The sequence below is a fragment of the Rissa tridactyla genome, chromosome 8, assembly GCF_028500815.1.
Source record: "Rissa tridactyla isolate bRisTri1 chromosome 8, bRisTri1.patW.cur.20221130, whole genome shotgun sequence".
NCBI classification, from domain to species: Eukaryota; Metazoa; Chordata; class Aves; order Charadriiformes; family Laridae; genus Rissa; species Rissa tridactyla.
In genome coordinates, this window is record NC_071473.1 from 48,485,861 (window position 1) to 48,504,383 (window position 18,523).

Genomic DNA, 18,523 nt, shown 5'->3' on the forward strand with positions numbered 1-18,523 from the left:
TTTCTTGAAAAAAAAAAAAAAAAAAATATATATATATATTTTACTTGAGCCACAACTCATTTTATGACATTGAGAGTTTGATAGTCATTCTCTTACTATTATAGTTAAGCTTGACAATACAGGCTTAAGCCTCTGATTGTTAATCCAGTCTGTTCTGAGCCCCTAAATCGTATCTCAAAGTAGATTTCCCCTTTCTAAAAATAAATACATACTAACAGGTGCCCCTACCATATCTTCAACAATCTAATATCATTCAAATGTGTCTTGAATAACTGCCCAAGTATATTTGCCACCGAAGAAACGGAAGCAACGACCTTCCAATGGCCATGGTTCCTTCATACCTCACAGCAAGAAAAGGTAACAAGATGTAAACAGACTGGCTTGCACGTTAGGCTGCAAGCCCACCTACTGAAAACCAACTTCATCTAAAAATTCACGCTAGTGAACAATTTATTTCCCTCTAAGATACTAACAGCAATTACACATGGTTGTAAATCATATTTCAGGTTAATAAATGTGAGTGTCCAAAATTGGAATTAATACAAGCTAAAGAAAAACAGAGGAAGGCAGAGCAGGGAGAAGTGAGGAGGCAGTGGGAGTAATGAGAGGGAGAATAAGCAGATGAAGTGAAAAAACATTTATGTATTTAGGAAACAGACTGTGCTTTGACACATTGCCAAATTAAATCATTCCTGCAAGTGACATGAATAATACAGGCAGATTTCTTCTTGACAAATCTCCCTCGCTTATAAAATAGTAGCATTAACTGTTCTTAACAGAATTTTCTGTAGATCTATGAAGTAACAAAAAAAATGACTGAAGAGAAATATCTGCTATGTCTTGAGAGTATGATGAAGACTATACAACATATATGAACTTGATTTTCTTAGTCACTTGAAGTCACCATCTTAATTACCTTAGAAATAATTAATTGAACCCATGGGTCTGCAGACCTCGAATTAAAACAATTTTCCTCAGTGCAACAGTTTATTTTACAAAACAAGAAGAGAAGCATATCCATCTTTACCACCATCAAAGCCCTAACAGAAGTCCATATGCGAACTGTCATCTTCCCACTCCCCACCCTACACACTTCTTGATCTTTCGCATCTCACTTCCTTACTGTCACTAGAAAAAAAATCCTTAGAATTTCCTCTAGAAATCTAAGACAACTAATACCAATTTATATCATGGTTCTATCATCCTAAAGATCTGCTTCCTTTTCATTTGCCAATAAAGATGAACAAAAGAGCTATTTCCACCTCAGGATGTTAAGATAGGCAGCTCTCTGAAACATACCCAGAAGGCATGACGGACAGACCTTTTGCAATCTCGCTGTTATTAAATGCACTCTTCTGAGTGAGCAAAGAGTAGAAGCGTTAAACAGCATTGTAGACATTTGCTGACATGCTAACCATTTATTTTAGCAGAGCAGACTACTACCACTTGTTTTTCTCTTATGCATTGAATTGTTTTTTAGAAAAAATAGTAAATAGCACAACTGAATCTAAGGCAATTATGACTATTCCTCCTTTACCTACCTCTGCAGGTCTACTATTTCATTGTTTAATGTATCAAGTTCTTTAATTGCAGAAAAATCTGCTACAGAATTCGGTCCTTGAGTACTCTGAAAGATAAAAAATAAAGAGTGTTAGTTTATAGTTTATGCTGTCCAACAACTACATTCACTTTACTTTTTGTGACAGCATGAGCTATCCTCTTGTAACAACTGTCGGTAGCATTGTATTTTAAATCTTCAATCTTAAAAGACCCAACAGTCCAGATGCAATATTAACAGAAGACAACACACATCCAAAGCATCTAGTAATTCAAATGGAGTGTGTCTCCTGTAAGCTCTTGAGGAGATCTTCCACAAAAGCACAGGACTACCTGATTAAAAAAAAAAATAAAAAAAATCTAGCTTTAAAATAAGATTTAACTTACAGTTAATATTTAGCTGGCTTCCTACCATTCATTTAAGAGTGGTTTGGTTTGTCTACTACATTTACATTTCTTCACCTTGGTGATCCTCCTGTTGCAGAGTATAGACACTTCATTGCAATGCTTTAGGTGATACTGAGCTAGTTTAATCACCTCCAGAGTTCTGAAGGAAACTTTGATAATGCGAAGCCATAGGTAAGTTAAGATCATGAGTTCCCATTTACCAAATGTCTTTAAATTAAGACAACTGTCATAAAAATAATTTCCGTTTCAAAAAACTACGCATAAATTACTATAGAAGAAATGCTGAGGCCACAAATTAGCAAACACTGTAATTGTTCTACTGTGCCTTATCACAACGTGAACATGTTTAGAAAGCCATAGTCACTGTAACTACCTTCCATAACTACATCAGCTCCTTCAAGTCATCCAGGATAAATACAAAGTTCAGAGGAAAAGTATATATATGTAATTAAAAAAGGCAAGTGATACTCCCAGAATAACATAAAAGCCTTTAAATGCTGAAGTTTCTCTAAAGATAAATCAAGATGCTATTAACTACATGTTTATTCAAGCTTACACTCTGAGAAAATAAACAAACCAAGAGCCATGAAAAGACCTAAACAGTAAATCTGAGCACACTGTGGCAGAGAATATTATTAAGCAGAACTATAGATTGTTGATGCGTATTTTACTAGAACAAATGGCGTGAACTGAGAATAAAGAAAACTCCATACAGCTATTCTTAAACTTGTTAGCGTACACCTTCTGAAATGGGCAAAATAGCTGTGACGTTCAATCCTGTTCTAAAGGAATTACACAGGAGTTTTGTGGAGTTGCTCATGATGTTCCAATGAGAAAGTTTTTATTTTTCCTAGGAAGGGGACAGAAGGAAAACATGGAGCTATTAGCTACAAGTACATATTTTTTCCAGCCTTCCTTCTCTCATCAGTTAAAAGAAATTCTGCATGCTACAGCCAGAAACAAACTCGAACAAAATGTAGTTCAATCTTATTTTCAATTGTTCAGGAGAACTGGTGTGGAGGAAGAACATAAAAGCCAACATTTTTAGTTTCAATGTACAAGTTAAAGACAACAGTTAGAACTATTTGCTGCCTTTTACGACACTGCAACATGCATGCAAACAACGCTTCGGGTTTTTAACTCAAATTAATAATAAAAGTAAATCCCTTTCAAAATTCTTTTAAGAGGAACTTACATATAAGTTTAAGTTTTATGGCTGGTAATGCAAGTGCCATTTGGTGACTACAAAGAGTTCCAGGTAAAGAAACACAGCAACAAGTATTAGACTGCTGCTGTATCCCATTCATGGGATCTGCATTCAGGTCTCAAAGCATTTGGGTCTCAAAATTGAAATAAAAGTTACGCTACTGTGGTAATAAAATTCTGTAAGGAAACCAAACATTAGATAACAGCAATATATATACGTATGCATCTGAACATCTACCAAGAAGGACACAAGTTAACCTTCCCTACTTAAAAATCATAATAGATTACCATTATACTTATTGATATTTCTGCTAACACCTTTACATTGGTCCATTCAGAAGATGAAGCCTATGCTTTGGGTTGGTGTTTTTGGGTTTAGTTTTATGTTTTTTGTTTGGGTTTTTGTTGTTTGCTTTTTACAATGTAAGCCACGCCACTTCAAGAAAACCAGCAAAAAGCTGATTTCTGCCTACTGCTCTTATCCTTTGGGTTGAATGCTTGAGCAATAACCGTGGACAAACAGGTTCTTTCATACCAACAAGACAACACCTCTTTTGAAAAAGCACAAAAGGAGCTGGAGGTTCAGCTCAATCTAGTAAACCAAATTCTTGGTAAGGATTTACAGAGCTAACTAAAAGCTAAGACATTTTCTTTCACAGTATTTTTACTCCTATCATTTATGTTAGTAATGTAAAAAAAAAAAATAAAAAAAATCACACTGATGTCTTTGAGAGTTCTATAAAAACAATTTATACACACAGAATAGCAGCAACCAACGCTGATCTCACCTAATGTGTTCTGATCACTACATTTTCTGCAATATAAGCAGTAAAACCATGGGTATTACTCCTAGTGATGTCAACCGTCACATTGGGTTACTACTACCAGGCCATGTCACCACTTTGCCAGCAATTTCAATAGGACAAGACACAGCATTTTCTCTTTTAAGTTTAAGCAGCACATATTACCAACAGGTAACAGCCACAGACCTCTGCGTTCAAGGAAGAACCTTGGGGTTCTTCCAGATGAACAACACTGGAAGTTAGCAATAAGTCACATACTGTGACACGACAGAGAAGTGCCGTGATATTTCAATGATTATGTAAGAGTCTTAGAAGGATGTTCATTATTAAACTAACAGACAGTAAATATTAGAAAAGCAAAGATTCTCTAACCTTGAGAAAGCAGAGTTAACAAACTGACAGAATAATAAGGATGAAAAGCAGAGTGGTGCAGAATGGAAAAAACAGTCCAAACTAGAAAAGAGACATAGAAAGGAAAGCAAACATACAAAAAAAGATTAGTAGAGTTGCAAATAAAGCAATTACTTTTTAAAAACAGAATGTAAAAAGAAATTAGATACCAGTTACAGAAACTCAAAAGTAGTGCCAAATTTTGAGTTTCATTTTTTCAGGTGCAAATTTTTCATTCTGTTTAAGAAAGTTGTAGAATTAGGTCAATGTTTTGCACAACCAAGAAAAGGTAACCCACATCAGACTTCACGATGCGTAAAACAAGTAAGAATTTGCGATGACCTCTACCATTCCGATAAATAGAACTTGAACTCCTGGATAGTATAGTCTACCGCTGGATAAAGATAGATGGCAATCAACAGACTATGACGACATTGAAACTATCTGTGAAGTATAAAATGGAGGACTGTTTACTTTTAAAACTTTAAATATATAATTCTAACCTTTATTTAGTTCACATTCTTCCCAGACCTCGTAAAAATGAAACGTAAAAAAGGTAAATGTGAACACATTAGGGGAAAAACACTGAACTTGTGCACAATATTTCAAGTGCAAACTAGAATTTCTTTGGACAGCCGGTAGAAGGATTATTCTTTCAAAATAGAAAATAATGCTTTCTCAACATAAGATCTCTCCGCTTGGTTGGCAGGCATAATAGATGACAGCTTCATTTTGAAACATGAATGGAACCGTGTTTGTCAATTCTTTGCAATTAAGACTAGTTTTCTTCCTGATATTATGATAAATTTAAGGTATGCCAGAACCTGAGGCGTTTCTTGCGTAGCCTTTGAAACTAACGTTCTTTGAGTGTTATACCAAAAATGCCAAACCCATTCTTACCTTCTGTAGACTGACACCCCTGTCTGAAGGTGGAATCATCTCTGGAGTCAGAGCCTGAGGTGGATCAATGCCCTTTGTTAACTTCTGATTAATTAAATAGAAAGCCAAAGCAAACTGCTCCTTTGAAAGCTTTCCACAGTCCTTTGTGTCACAGAGAGCCCTGTACAGAGACGCACATGAAATAAATCAAACCCTCATTTCTGCAAGCACTGCCCTGTTCACTATACTTGCTGTCATTTGAAAATGGGAAAATTGCTAGTGTATGTCTCCTCTTCTAAAAAAATGCAATATAGAAGTAAGGCACGATAATAAATAGAAAACATTACTCAGCCATACACAACCACTTTCTCTTTGCATGCTAAGGTCCATAGCTCTGTTTAGTAAGTTCTGATCTGGTGAAAGGCAAAATCAGGCCTATGAGTCACTAACGAACCCTGATTATCTGTAACTGAAGTTCCTTCTAAATTAAAGAACTTTTCACAGCTAACATGAGTTTATTTAATTTCCCTAAATTTCCTAAATTAGAGGTTGTGTTAACCATACCATTGGGGTGGGGGAGGGAAGTTGTTTTTCCTATCAGAGCACCCCACAATAGCCTATAGTGGGGAAAGAATTAAAAAAGCAGTGGGTGTCACTACTAGCTGTAATGAAAGACAAATATGTTGCAGAATGAGATGGGCCATAATTCTCACATGCTAAGAATTTTATACAAATAATTCTCTTTACCAGTATGTGGACAGCATCAATGTTTAGATACACAGCAACACTATGATGTCCTAAACCAGGGGTTTAGCTGAAGTGCAGTATTTGTTTGTAACAATCTCTGTTCGGGCACTGTAACTCCTCCCCTAGATGACGACACATAGCATAAACCTGTTTTCCCTCATTTCTGTCCAAAAGTAGAAACAAATAAGTTACCACTGCTTATACAGAGGCCATGCTATTCTATACAAAAACCAACTTTCACTTTCCAGAAGTGTCAACATAGCACTTTTCATGAAAAGTGGTAGGAAGGAGTGAGAACCATGCCATCGTCTAAACAGCTATCATGAAATAAAACCCTACCAGATATGTGCAAGAAGAGCAGAAGGCAGTCCTGTCTTCAGGAATAGTTCTCTGGCTTCCACACCTGACACAAATCCATCCATGTCCTTGTCAGTTTTCACAAAGATCTCATCATACTTAATTTTGTCTGCAGGCGATACAACCCACTGAAGGGGTGGTGGGGATGGAAGGGAAAGAAAAACAACAACAAAACCCACAATACTAAGATACAGGTAGTTCTGTTTCCAGATAGTTGACTTTCAGAGTTACATAATTGAAGGACTACAGCACAGACATAAAAAGTGATATAGGTGCCTAGTTCATGAACCAGTTTTATCTTCCAAAATAGAGATGCACAGAGATCCACAAGCAACTCCGAAAGAAGAAGCAAAGTATTTACACCAGGTGAAGCACCAAGGCTGATTGGTGCTCTGCCTCTTTGCCTATGCATTGAAAGTATTCCCTGGAGCCTAGATTTCCTCCCAGCACGGAGTTGAGCCCGCTGTGCTCAATCACAGTCCTGCTTACTCTCTGGCTCTATCAATTTTATTCCTCTTTACACAGCTGGAGAGCTTTAGCTGGAGGAACTGAAGAACTGCTCAAGCCCAGACTGTTAATAGTTGGCACATTTTAAATTGTGGAATTTACCTCTGATCAAGGTAAAGACAGGAATTAGAGCCGCTTCTCTTACTTGAGCAATTTTTCCAAACACTAAGCTACCATAAAGATGTTTGGGGTTGTTTTTTTTTTGAGTGAAAATGGCTTCAGGTGCATGTTTATGAACGCTAATTAATTTCAGCATACAAGGACACTTAGCAGATGAATCCCAAATGATGCTGTACACAAAACATACACTGAAACACTCATCCAGAATGGCACTGCTTTATAATGCAAACAGCAAGACTTAACCATCAGTCAAGTAAATTGCCAGATGAAAACCTCGGCACCTCCAGAATTAAGAAGCAAGTTTCTTATTGATGACTCAAATACGGGTACACACATGTCCAAGCAGGATCTCATGCATTAAGTACTACAGTTCTTACCTTTGATCCCCTTCTCGATTTTTTCCTTATTTTGAATAGAACAAGTAAGTTATAATCTACTTGGAAAGACATTTCCCAAATTCTGGATTCTAAAATGATCAAGATTAAATAAAATGCCTGGAGGGGAATGGGAAGCATCAAGCTTCTTAATAATTGGAACAAACATTCAGAACAAATCTCATGTGTTTTGGTGGATATGCCAGACCTTTTGTTTCCTGTTCCTATTGCTTGCATTTATCTATTCCATTTTCATTAGTGTCTTCTTCATATTGCATGCATGCGCACACATACAACTGCACACACACAACTGCACACACATCCCTGCTACAATTTGTTTTAAGAACTTGTCTATATTCAACTCAGTCTTCAGCCAGAAGACTTATGTTCTGCAGATGTGTACCTGGACTGCATTTTTAAACTGTTGTCTTAGTATTTTGACCATTGAGTTGAGCTTGATGCCTTGAAATAATTTATTTGAAAAATATCTTCTAAATCTTTACCAAATAATTTTTTTTTTATACAACTGTTTATATTTGAAGACATCTAGAAAAAGCAGAACAAGATAAATTTCATACCTCTCCACCTGGTCTTCCCATCAGCCTTCTCAAATTCATCAACCAATCAACAGACCAAGAAGAAAACTAAAAACCTGTATCAAGATTCTTCATACAGGCAGGCTCCAAGGCACAGCATTAACAGCAGAAATCTTCTAACCCCAAGTAACTTCAGAATTGTACCTGTGTTAATGGTGTTTTGGCAGCTAAAATGCCTACAGGTGGCAAGGACTGATGAGATTCTTTGGTAGATGTTGAAGATGGAATTAATGGCATTGTTCCTGGAACACTAACAGGTTTTCTCTTGGATGGTGGCACCAAAGCTGCAGGCAAGGACATAGGCACTGGTTCTTTCTCCAAAGCACAGTACACCAAAAACATGGCCTGAACAAGAAAACAAGGTGTGTGGATGTAAATATATAAGAAATAAATATATATATGTTAAAGAATTAGTTAAGAAATAAGTTTGTGGCATTTTTTCCATTACGTTTCTCTTTTATAAGCCCCCTCAACTGAACTGCAGCTTATCCCCTTCTGTGTTTATCATTACTACATTCTTCTGCAGAACATTAAAGCGATTCTCCTAAATATTACCAAGCTTGTACCACCACTTGTAGAATTTTATTTGAAAGAACACTTCAAATGCTTAATCAATACATTAAAATAATTTTTCCAGGAATTGTTCCACTTAGCGACTATTCTGTTGTTGTAGTACGTTTTAGTAATTTTATGACTGTTGTTCAAGACACAGAACTGCATCTTAAAGAAGGCTTATAATACTTTACAGATTATCAATTTAATTTAATCTCAAACATTTCCCTAGTGCCTATCAATCCTCTGATCTCCAAGCTAAAAGTGTGAAGAATTACAGCATAAACACAGGAAATGAAATAAAGTTAACAGTTAACTACTAGGGTCTTAAAGGAATCGGTTTCAAAAGAAACTGAAGCATATAGATGCCTGAAGATGACTAGAACAATATTCAAGGAAACCATTTTTACTCTTTTATCCTTTCTCAAAAGTGTACGGGACAGCAGAAAAAGGTAAATTCATCATACTTATATTATAAAAAAAACACAAAGCAAGGTTTTGACGTTGTCCATAACAACAATTCTTCACAATTACACAGATATTCTTAATTTTCATGTTATTTTATTTTTTAATTTTGACTCTGAAAGGATGAGTAAAAGTTTAGTTTCTAGAAGTTACAATGAAAGGCTGTCTTTAGTCCGTCCCGACGACAGAAGGTCACATCACTTTTTCAAGTTCTTGCAATGCAGAATGCAGCTAAGATATTTTCTTAGTTTTTCCAAATGTTTAAAGATAGGTTTGATATTTCCGTACATAAAATGAAACCCTTTCCTCCAAAGTGAATGCGTAATTCCTTCCTCTCAATTCACATACATGCAAAAACAAGCTGAAATTTTTGAGAAAAATTTGATGCATGGTTACTATCACATTCAAGACTTATACAATCTTCAAAAGCGAGAGCCTCCCACTCTCTTCTCACTTGCCATGTCTTGGGGGAAGTCAAGCTTATTTACCACTTCTTACATTATTCCATCATTGCTGGCATTAATAGTATCAAAATTCTAACTTGCTACAAACTTTTGAAGAATTTATACGTAATTCCTTTAAAATTTTCCTCAAAGGTATCTTGAGGCGTTCAAGTACTATAAACACTGAAGGTGAAGGTAAAACTTATTCAGTGAAAACCCTCAGTCTCTAGTGGGACAGCAGATCACAGGTATAAGTTTTTAATGGCTGTTTTAGCCTATAAAGAAGGTTACTGCTGAGAGAGACATCCAATAAACTGACAGAAACATTAACCAGTACTAAAACTTGATTAAGGTCCCTGAATAAAGGCAATAAACAAACTATACAAACAATCAGAAACTAATACACAATGCATCTATTTTAAACCTCTGCCATTAGGCTTTCAAAATCCCAAGAGGCAGAAGATACTTACGACTGCAAACTCATCTCGATCCAACATTCCATCACGGTCAATATCACTCAATTCCCATACCTACCAACAAAAAGCAGAATATAAGGATGTTTGCCTGAACTGCATCAGTTTCCTATTTAAAACCTCATTAAAAACAAATGTGAGAACAGCCTCCTTCCACCATATCTTAAGTTCTATTAACAGTATTAGTTTTCAGTGAGCAACATATTTATGTAAACCACGTAAAAGAAGAGAGATTCTTAAGTTGGAGACAGAGTTCACTAATGGCACCCTTCTCTAAACCATGTGTTAAAGAGTACACATAACTGATACACTGTGGTAAGCGGCAATCTAGCGAAATATGAAAAGATTTTTTTTTTTTTTTTTTTTTACCATTTAAAGAGTTACACATGCGTAGCCACTCCACAAGATAGTATTTAATAGTTAGGCTTATTACTACAAGTCTTCAATTTGAAAAACAGATACTGCTGAGTGTATTTGTGAATTAACAATTAAGTAGAAAGATATTCTTACTCTTCCTAAGATATCCACTGGCAGTTTTGAATTAAGGAGTACAGGTTTCACCTTATCACCTGACAACAGTCCATTCACAGGATTTAGGCTGTCAAAAATAGCATCATACTTAGCCTTGTCTTCCAGCTGCAGGGACAGAATAAAATATTACTTATGGAAACGATCACACTTGTAGCCTAAGTTCAAAAGTAATAACTTTTTTTTTTTTAAGTTACAACTGGAAACACACCGACTGCAATTCCTGTTGCTTAAAAGAACATATGAAAAAGATACTATTTCTAAGCCAGCTAGAGACTCATCTAAACCCCAGTGCGATTTATTCTTCAATTATTTTCATGGCTTCAGGTAACTATTCCCAATAAATCAAATATCTAAACGTGAAGAGATTTCCCAAGGCACAAGTGGTTTTATCCAATTAAGTCTACTAGCCCAATTACAGATTCGAAATAAATGATGATTTATCATACTTTATAAACTATAGCTATCAATAGCATTATATTTTTCCTCAAACAGACTTATGTTTCCTTGTAAACCATCTCATAGTCCTGGGTAACACCCTCATCTTTAGCTTACCTTAACAGCCCACGGTACATCACTTGATGCTGTTCCACTGAGTAGCAAAGGACTATTAGTATCAGTCTAAAGAAAAACAGGAGATAAACGCACATTAAAAAAAGACATGGTTCTGACCTTGCAAAACCACTCCCTTATTTGAGAAGGTGCTCCTTCTCAAAGCCAGAACTGCATTTTAGTCACTCCTACCTTAGTTAAGGATACCAAAATTTAGATAAGAAATTTAAAATGTTTCTTCCGTTAAGGACAACACTAATAGAACAAATACCATTTATATTCAAATTAAACACAATTGTATATTCAAATCCCCACTAGAACATGTACATTCTTATTCCGCACTGCTTAATTTTCCCCTATTGTAGGGCCCTATTGCCCTACAACATCACTTTCAGAAGCGTTTAGTATTTATACCAAAACTTCCTAATTGTTTACTTAAAAACAGTTCTTATTAATGAGTTGATATGTTCAATTAAAAAAGAAATCTTACAAATCTTGGTGGAGGAACAGGCAAATTAAGACTACTCAGGGAAACATCCAGTCCATTCTGTGCACATGCTACAAGTCGTAAAGCCACAAAAAATTCCTACAGGAAAAATGAAATTTTAAAGGATTTATTATGTGAAAATACTCACATTTCAGAAGAATTAAGAGCTTTTCTAATATTGCTATAAATACAAAGGGTTGCAAACGGCTTCAAAGGCAGTCACAAAGTGACCGAAAGCAGCAGTCAGCAACTGCTGAATTCCACCAGTGAGGCAAAGTTTGTAATTACTGGCTCCAAGCATTTAGTAACCTCCTGGTTAACGTGGTCAGTTCTCAGCACTCAGTTCTTCTGTGCCAGAGCAGTGAAAATTTAAAGTAGCCATTACAGTTACTCTTGGAAGAACTGAGTTGATCCCAAAGGTGGCAGTTGATGGACAGGGAGGAAAGAAAGGTACAGCACCTTAGAAAAATGAACCAAAAGAAGTCTGGGGAAGAAAAAAAAAGTTTGGTAGATGCTACAAGCTCCCCCTTTTCCTACCATGGGATGAAGCAGCTAGGTCTCCACAGGCTGCTGTTTAAGTAACCATACTACAAACCAAACAGCAACACACATTAGAGCTTTTCAGTAGCACCACTGATATGGAAGTCTGACTGTCATACTGCTTATCACTACAACTTTGGAAGAACAACTCCAACCAGAATGTGCTAATGTCAAGTCCACCTAAATTAGATAAATTCTGAAAAAAATTCTGAAGATTTTACTAGAATTTTAATTTCTGCATTGTGTCCTCCAAGATTAACAGGAAAAGTCACCTTTACAGTAAATACAGTACATTAACCCTTAAATTACCTCTCAGTATATTGAATTACACAGCTATACAGAAGAAAAACTGATGAGGTAGCTGAAGGCTACTTAATTTATTGTAGCTTAAACTACAGTGGGAAGTATGTAACTAGTTCCAACTAGAAAAATCTGAAAAAAAAAATCAGTTAGAAAAACTGCTTTCCTGAACCAGAAATCTTAACTGTTATCTTAGTTCAAGGCTTGCTAACAGTTAGAGTAACCTTGTACATCATATAAATAATCATACCTGTTTACTCAGGATACCTTTGCCATCAGTATCAGCCAAGTCCCAAATCTAAAACATAAAAATAGATACAAAGTGTTTCACAGCACTGAGAGCAAGCTGGCAATTTCCCACTTCACTTAACAATGCATTCTTGGATGAAAGTCCACAGTTCACGATAGCACCTATTTATGATGAAAAATTTAAATATTGTTTTGATTTAGACCATAAGCTACATACACAGCAGAATAAGCAAGGATACTGAAGTTGGAAACTATTCGATGGCACAACTGAAAACACATTAGGGAAGATCACGTATCCTGTAGTACCACTAAGTATTTTAATTTACACAGGATACTAACTGAAGCAAGAGACAGGATAATTAAATAATTGTCATTAAATACCTTTCCAAGTACCAAATCGGTCAATCCAGACTTTTTCAAGAAAACAGCTGCGTCAGAAGCTAACACTCTTCCTGCATTAGCAGAATCAACCTGGGGAGAGAAAAAACCTCACGTGACAAACCAGCTTTTGAATTGATGCAAACTCTTTACATAGGCTCTCAAAAAGCTAGCAAAGAAGAATGCTCGAGTTCACACAGTCACTTTGAGAACAATCGTCAGACTTTTTTTTAAAAAAAAAAGAAAAGCTCACTTTCATTAAAAATCATGTTAATATTAGAAGTAAGACATTTTGAACTAGCTGCTCCAGATTTAATATTAACAGGCAGGCTTTAGAAGTTCAGATAGTATCTTACATTTTATAGATAGAAGTTATACAATACTATCTTGAAAACCAAGCTCTTCCCATCCATGATCAGCTGAGATGCCCTGAAACTGAAGAATTTGCAACATGATAAACATTTCAAAGGACAGGAAAGATGCAACAGAGGTCACTTACTTTCCACACTTCCTGGAGAGAAAGAGACAGAGAACCGAAACTGAAATCCTACAAATAAACGAGCATGCATGGAAAACTGAAGCACATGCACAGAAAAAATAACTTGATACTAGCATTAGGTTTCCCAGTATCCCCTTTTGAAGATCAATGCTTTTTGAGCACTTGCTGAACACTGAGTCCTCATGGCTGTCTTTGAAATCGCCTGAGAATGCCTAGTGAAAACTAGTGCTTCAGAGAGAACAGAAAGCTTGGGAAGATACAGAAAACACTTGATGATGACGTATTGCATCATTTACAGTCTCATAGCTTTGTGTTGAAACAAAGACTATATTCAATATTTTGTTTGGAACGTAAGACCAACCTTCCAAGTTCATGGGTGCAGCACACGCAAAGTGCCGAAAGCAAACAGCTCCCAAAGATGGGTTTAGAGCTAACTAGCGAAAGACCGCGAAGAATTTATCATTTGGAAAGCATGCTGCAGCATACAAAGGTTGTCTCTAGACACTTCTGCTTCTAAAAGTGAAAATAATCCCAAAAGCATCATTTAATACAAAAGTGAAAACATCTTTTATTTTCAACACAACTAATATGATTTTAATTAGGAGAGACTGTTTCCTCTAATTGAGGATTCCCTGGTCAAGGCAATAAAAATCACAAACACTACAGCCTTGTAGCCTCCTTTTCAGATTTTTAAAGTATCTAATTCAGTCTGTATGAGAGAGCTGTTCATATTATAGGCAAAAAGTTGCCAAGACACTGCATCAAATACCGCTTTTAGTTAGCAGGGCTGACCTTCCACATAAGCACAGTAATTTTGGCACCCAGGCAGAAAACTTCCAGCCTAGGACTTCTCTACTCTTTCGGAAAAGTCAAAGCAACACAGTATCAGCTGTATTTATTTTCCACTTCCTCACCTACAACCCAGAGGAAGGTGACTTTAAAAGGATTTAAGCAGCATTCTTATTTAAACCAATATGGATACAGTTTCTTTTTGTGCAACTAATTCCCCAAATTTTAGTAAGTATTTTTTAAAAGGGCTGATTTCAATTTCTTTATCTGGTTTTGCATGCTGGAATGGGGGTACTTACTAAGCAGTGCAGAAGATTGGCTTACGTTTGATTATTGCACTGAGATCACTGGTATTTGTCAGCTACACACCAACTCGGTAGAGCTTTTTCTCTGATGTGCAAAAAGCAGTTTTCATAGCTGAAATGGCCAACAACTCTCTTTTTGCAAGTTGTCTTTTGTAGAGCCAGAAATGATTAAAAGTTAAAAACATACATCTAATGTCATGAGGTCACAAGGTAACAGTGAGAAGTACTGCAGCTCAGGATTCATCAAGACTTTATGCTGCTTACTGGCTACGCTGCATAACCCAATTAAGTCATTTCCTACCACTTCATCACATGTATTTAAATTTATCCTTTAACCTCAGCCTGTTGTGAGAGTCAGTCTAGAAAAGGTTAAACAGAAAAACGTTTCTTTGAAAGAAAAGTGTCCCTATTGAAAGGTTAAGGTTTCAAACGCATTGTACAAAGCCCAGGATTTATACCCGTTTCACAACACGTTATGCCAGATGAATTAGTTTAAGTTTGTGATAGATCTGTAAGTGTACTAGGCATCAGGGCTATTTCAGATGATAAACTTATACTCAAGTTGCATGGAACACTCTGAAGTGCTTCTGGTACAAAAGAATAAAAACATGCTCTACTAGCATCATAGGACAAAGCAGGAAATGTCTTCCTGACATTTCTATTCTGAAAGCTGACATCTCCTTATCTAAGGGAGGGAAGGAAAAAATTATCTAGTACAACAGAAAGTCTTTAGACACAGTACATTCGAAAGCTACTCTTGAGGAGAAATACTTGCACAGAAGAGTTTGGCTGAGCAAGTCAGAAAATTAATCCTCTGGAAAACAAATCCATTGGCACAACTTCACTAACAGTAACATCACGTTGAAGGAATCCCCATTCCTGTATACTACTGAGACTGCTGGACAACAAATAGTGCTCCAGTTTCACTAGGCTACACATTCCAACAAACGCAAGATGCCAAGTGATTTAGGAACCAGTATCACATTCGTGCTTAAATTCAGTTTCTTTATCCACCTTTCTGCGTCACACTTCAGTGGTTAAGCAATTGCAATCAAGAGGAAGAGACAAACAGGTAGGTGACAAAGATGATACATAGCAGTGATAGTAGCATTGAGCTAGGAAACCTAACATGCAAAAAACTGAGTTCCTTGCCTTTTCTTGTGACCTTGTAACGATCACCATAATATGGGATTCTCCTAAGGCTTTTAATGCAATGTCTAGAGACAGACACACAGTGGATTTGTCCATCAGACTGAAGGAAAACTTTGTGAGGGTAATAATATCTCCTTCAAGAACCATCCAAAATTATATCAAGGTAAATTCTCTCTTCTTGTTTAGCAATTTCAAAACCGCTACTCTCCTGCAGTGAAGAAAAACCCTTGTTAAAGTAAAATAGAAACCTCAAACTTTTCAGGCATCGTAGGCTGATACGCTTTAACTGCTGTTTTATGCACTTGATAATAGGACTAATCCTCTAAGCACAATCCAAAAACAGAGCGTGGATAGAAATCACAGTTTTCTCTCTTCCCGAGCAGATAAGCTTACATTCTAATGCTGACAGCCAAAAAATAAAGAGGTTGTATAAACTATATCCTGTCTTAGGACAGGCAGACGGGAATGTTATCAGTTGCACAAACGAAAAAGCCACTTCCTATAAGGTTGGATTTTTTACAGGGTTCATCAATTACTCATCAGGTCTTTCTATTAAAGAAAGCCATAAAATCTATTTTAAATTGTTTTATACAGTCATTCCTTTAGTTTATGTTTCCTTAAAAGTTTTCACATACCTATGTTTGTACAATAACATATATAATGCATGATACAAAATATTGCTATTATAGAGTAGCTGAAACAAATACTGCTTTTCAAAAAAGCTGTATTTATAGGAATTAATACACCTTATTTTTGCTGGGCCTAAATATAAAAGACAGATGATAGATGAAATTTGTGTGGGGTTTTTTTGTTTTTGAGGGTTTTTTTTTTCCTTTTTTTTTTCTTTATAAAAAGTCAAAAGATTTGTGTCTGTTGAGCGAAGCTGCAATAACTACATGCGTTCTTTTGGCATTCAGTGGTCTTCCATCCAAATTTCACTCCTTGTGGCATCCTGTAAGAATCTCCGGGGAAACTCCGAGAGAGATGCAAGTCTTACATAACACAAGCTGCACTACAGACACAGGAAATTCAGCTTCACTTGTAAAATGTAACAAAGAACACAGCAATACAGTATTTCACAAGAATTTACTTAATTCCAAGAGCTAACACTCTTGTAACTGTAAAGTGATGTATGTCATACATACCTGGCAGTTTCCTAGCAAATTAAATAAGTCATCTTACAACCAATATTACCTTTATACTGATATAGCTCAGACCTAAGTGTTAGTTACTATAAAAACAGATTTTCAAGCAGGATAATTTTCCTTGAACTTTGTTTACACACTATTGACCACGCTGAAGTCTACAGCAAAAGAATATTCTGTCTTTAAAATACAAAATACAGTTTTTTCTCTCAACAAGAATACACATACCTGTCGGTAGAATTTCTCATACACAGGATTTGCACTCGATAGCTGCCAAAGAGAGAGAGAGAGAAAGTTAACCCTAAGGATCCATATTTCAATTCCCCTCTCCCTGGATAAATAAAGATAGAAAACACTTTTTACTGCTCTTCAAAGAAGCATTAAGCATTTATATAATTCTATTTATTCTGTAAAATGATGAGGACTATGACAGCTCTTCATGCTGCAACTTTCAGAAGATTAAATTATTGTTTTGAAGTTGGTGATACTGACCGCTATCAGATTACGATCAGACAGGTCACCAGGCCAGGCAGTGTGAAACAAGAATTCTTAGGCAAGATCATCTATAGGCAACAGAAGAAACCTGAAACAATACTGGCTATCTATTGTTTTGTAACCTGATGATTACAAAACAATATAATTTTATTTCATTATCCACTGCATCATTCTTTAAAATTTAGTGACATATGCAATGAGCCTGTAAAATTTTCAGATATCCAAATTAACTCCTGGATTCACAACTAAATCCACGGCAATGGCGCAACATAAAAAAAGTAATATTTTAACTTAGTTTTTTGTAACTTGAATCCTTAACAGAGATAACTTTTGCCTTAATTCCACTGCCATCTACTATTCAGTGCTCACCTAAACTTAGGTGGACAAGGATAAAACAGCTTCTTTAGAAAAGGCCCTTCCTTTACAAATTTAATCTTAAACCATTCTCAGAAACTCTAAAAAAGACCAAGATCTGAAGTCATGCAAAACTTATTCTCCTCGTCTACACCAAATACCCTTGTCCAAAGGATTCCCAAGAAATGTACTGTTGGGGTTACCTCTCTTCCTCAGCATAAAAACAGGTACCAAATTGGATACTATTTTCACGAAGTGCATATTGCCTAAACCAAAGACTGTGCATGACTGGGTGCATTTATGCAGACTATAACCCTAGAATTATCCCCAGCTGGAACAACTGAGAATGATACAAGTTAATTACACAACACATACTAAAAAAGCCCAACAAACCCCAAAACACATAATTTTGAATATCATCAAAAAAATTGAATTCTCTTCCTTAAGGGATATATAATCTTAAACCCCAGGATTTACAGACCTTTGTACAAGCTGAATCTAAACAAGGTAGCTTCTTCAGCTTTAAAATTTAGAAGTTTGCATTGAAATATGGAAACCAACAGTATTCTAGAAGTTGTCATCAATCATACAGTTGTGGATAACACTTTAATACAGTCTGTATAAATGGTGACAGTTTAAATAAAACCACATATGTTTTCCTATAGCAACAACTAATACAGTTGCTCTTTTGGCTAAGCACTTAGATGTTCGCAGGCGTCGATTATCAAAGAACATTAATTGGAAGATTGGTAGAAATCAGGGGTTTAGTGCGATCCTGTTCAACTACAGAAAGCGTGCAGTATCACCAGAGCATCCTGAAAGACAAATTATAGAGAACAGCCAGAAATAACAGGAGAACTTTCATTCGGAACT

At 36.0% G+C, this 18,523-nt stretch overlaps 1 protein-coding gene across 11 annotated transcripts in view; it reads right to left on the reverse strand.

Moving 5' to 3' along the window:
- The window catches only part of EPS15 (epidermal growth factor receptor pathway substrate 15), a 74,490-nt gene that overhangs the window by 27,611 nt on the left and 28,356 nt on the right, over positions 1-18,523 (reverse strand). For 10 of the 11 annotated variants that reach the window (XM_054211632.1, XM_054211633.1, XM_054211635.1 and 7 more), the window contains 11 exons: positions 17,030-17,071; positions 12,915-13,004; positions 12,535-12,582; positions 11,448-11,543; positions 10,961-11,026; positions 10,388-10,513; positions 9,875-9,934; positions 8,089-8,289; positions 6,330-6,475; positions 5,265-5,424; positions 1,542-1,627 (listed from right to left, as the gene is read on the reverse strand). In XM_054211632.1, the coding sequence (XP_054067607.1) occupies positions 1,542-1,627; positions 5,265-5,424; positions 6,330-6,475; positions 8,089-8,289; positions 9,875-9,934; positions 10,388-10,513; positions 10,961-11,026; positions 11,448-11,543; positions 12,535-12,582; positions 12,915-13,004; positions 17,030-17,071 (1,121 nt within the window). The remainder of the gene's footprint in view (positions 1-1,541; positions 1,628-5,264; positions 5,425-6,329; positions 6,476-8,088; positions 8,290-9,874; positions 9,935-10,387; positions 10,514-10,960; positions 11,027-11,447; positions 11,544-12,534; positions 12,583-12,914; positions 13,005-17,029; positions 17,072-18,523) is intronic. The other variant, XM_054211640.1, reaches the window with a different exon arrangement.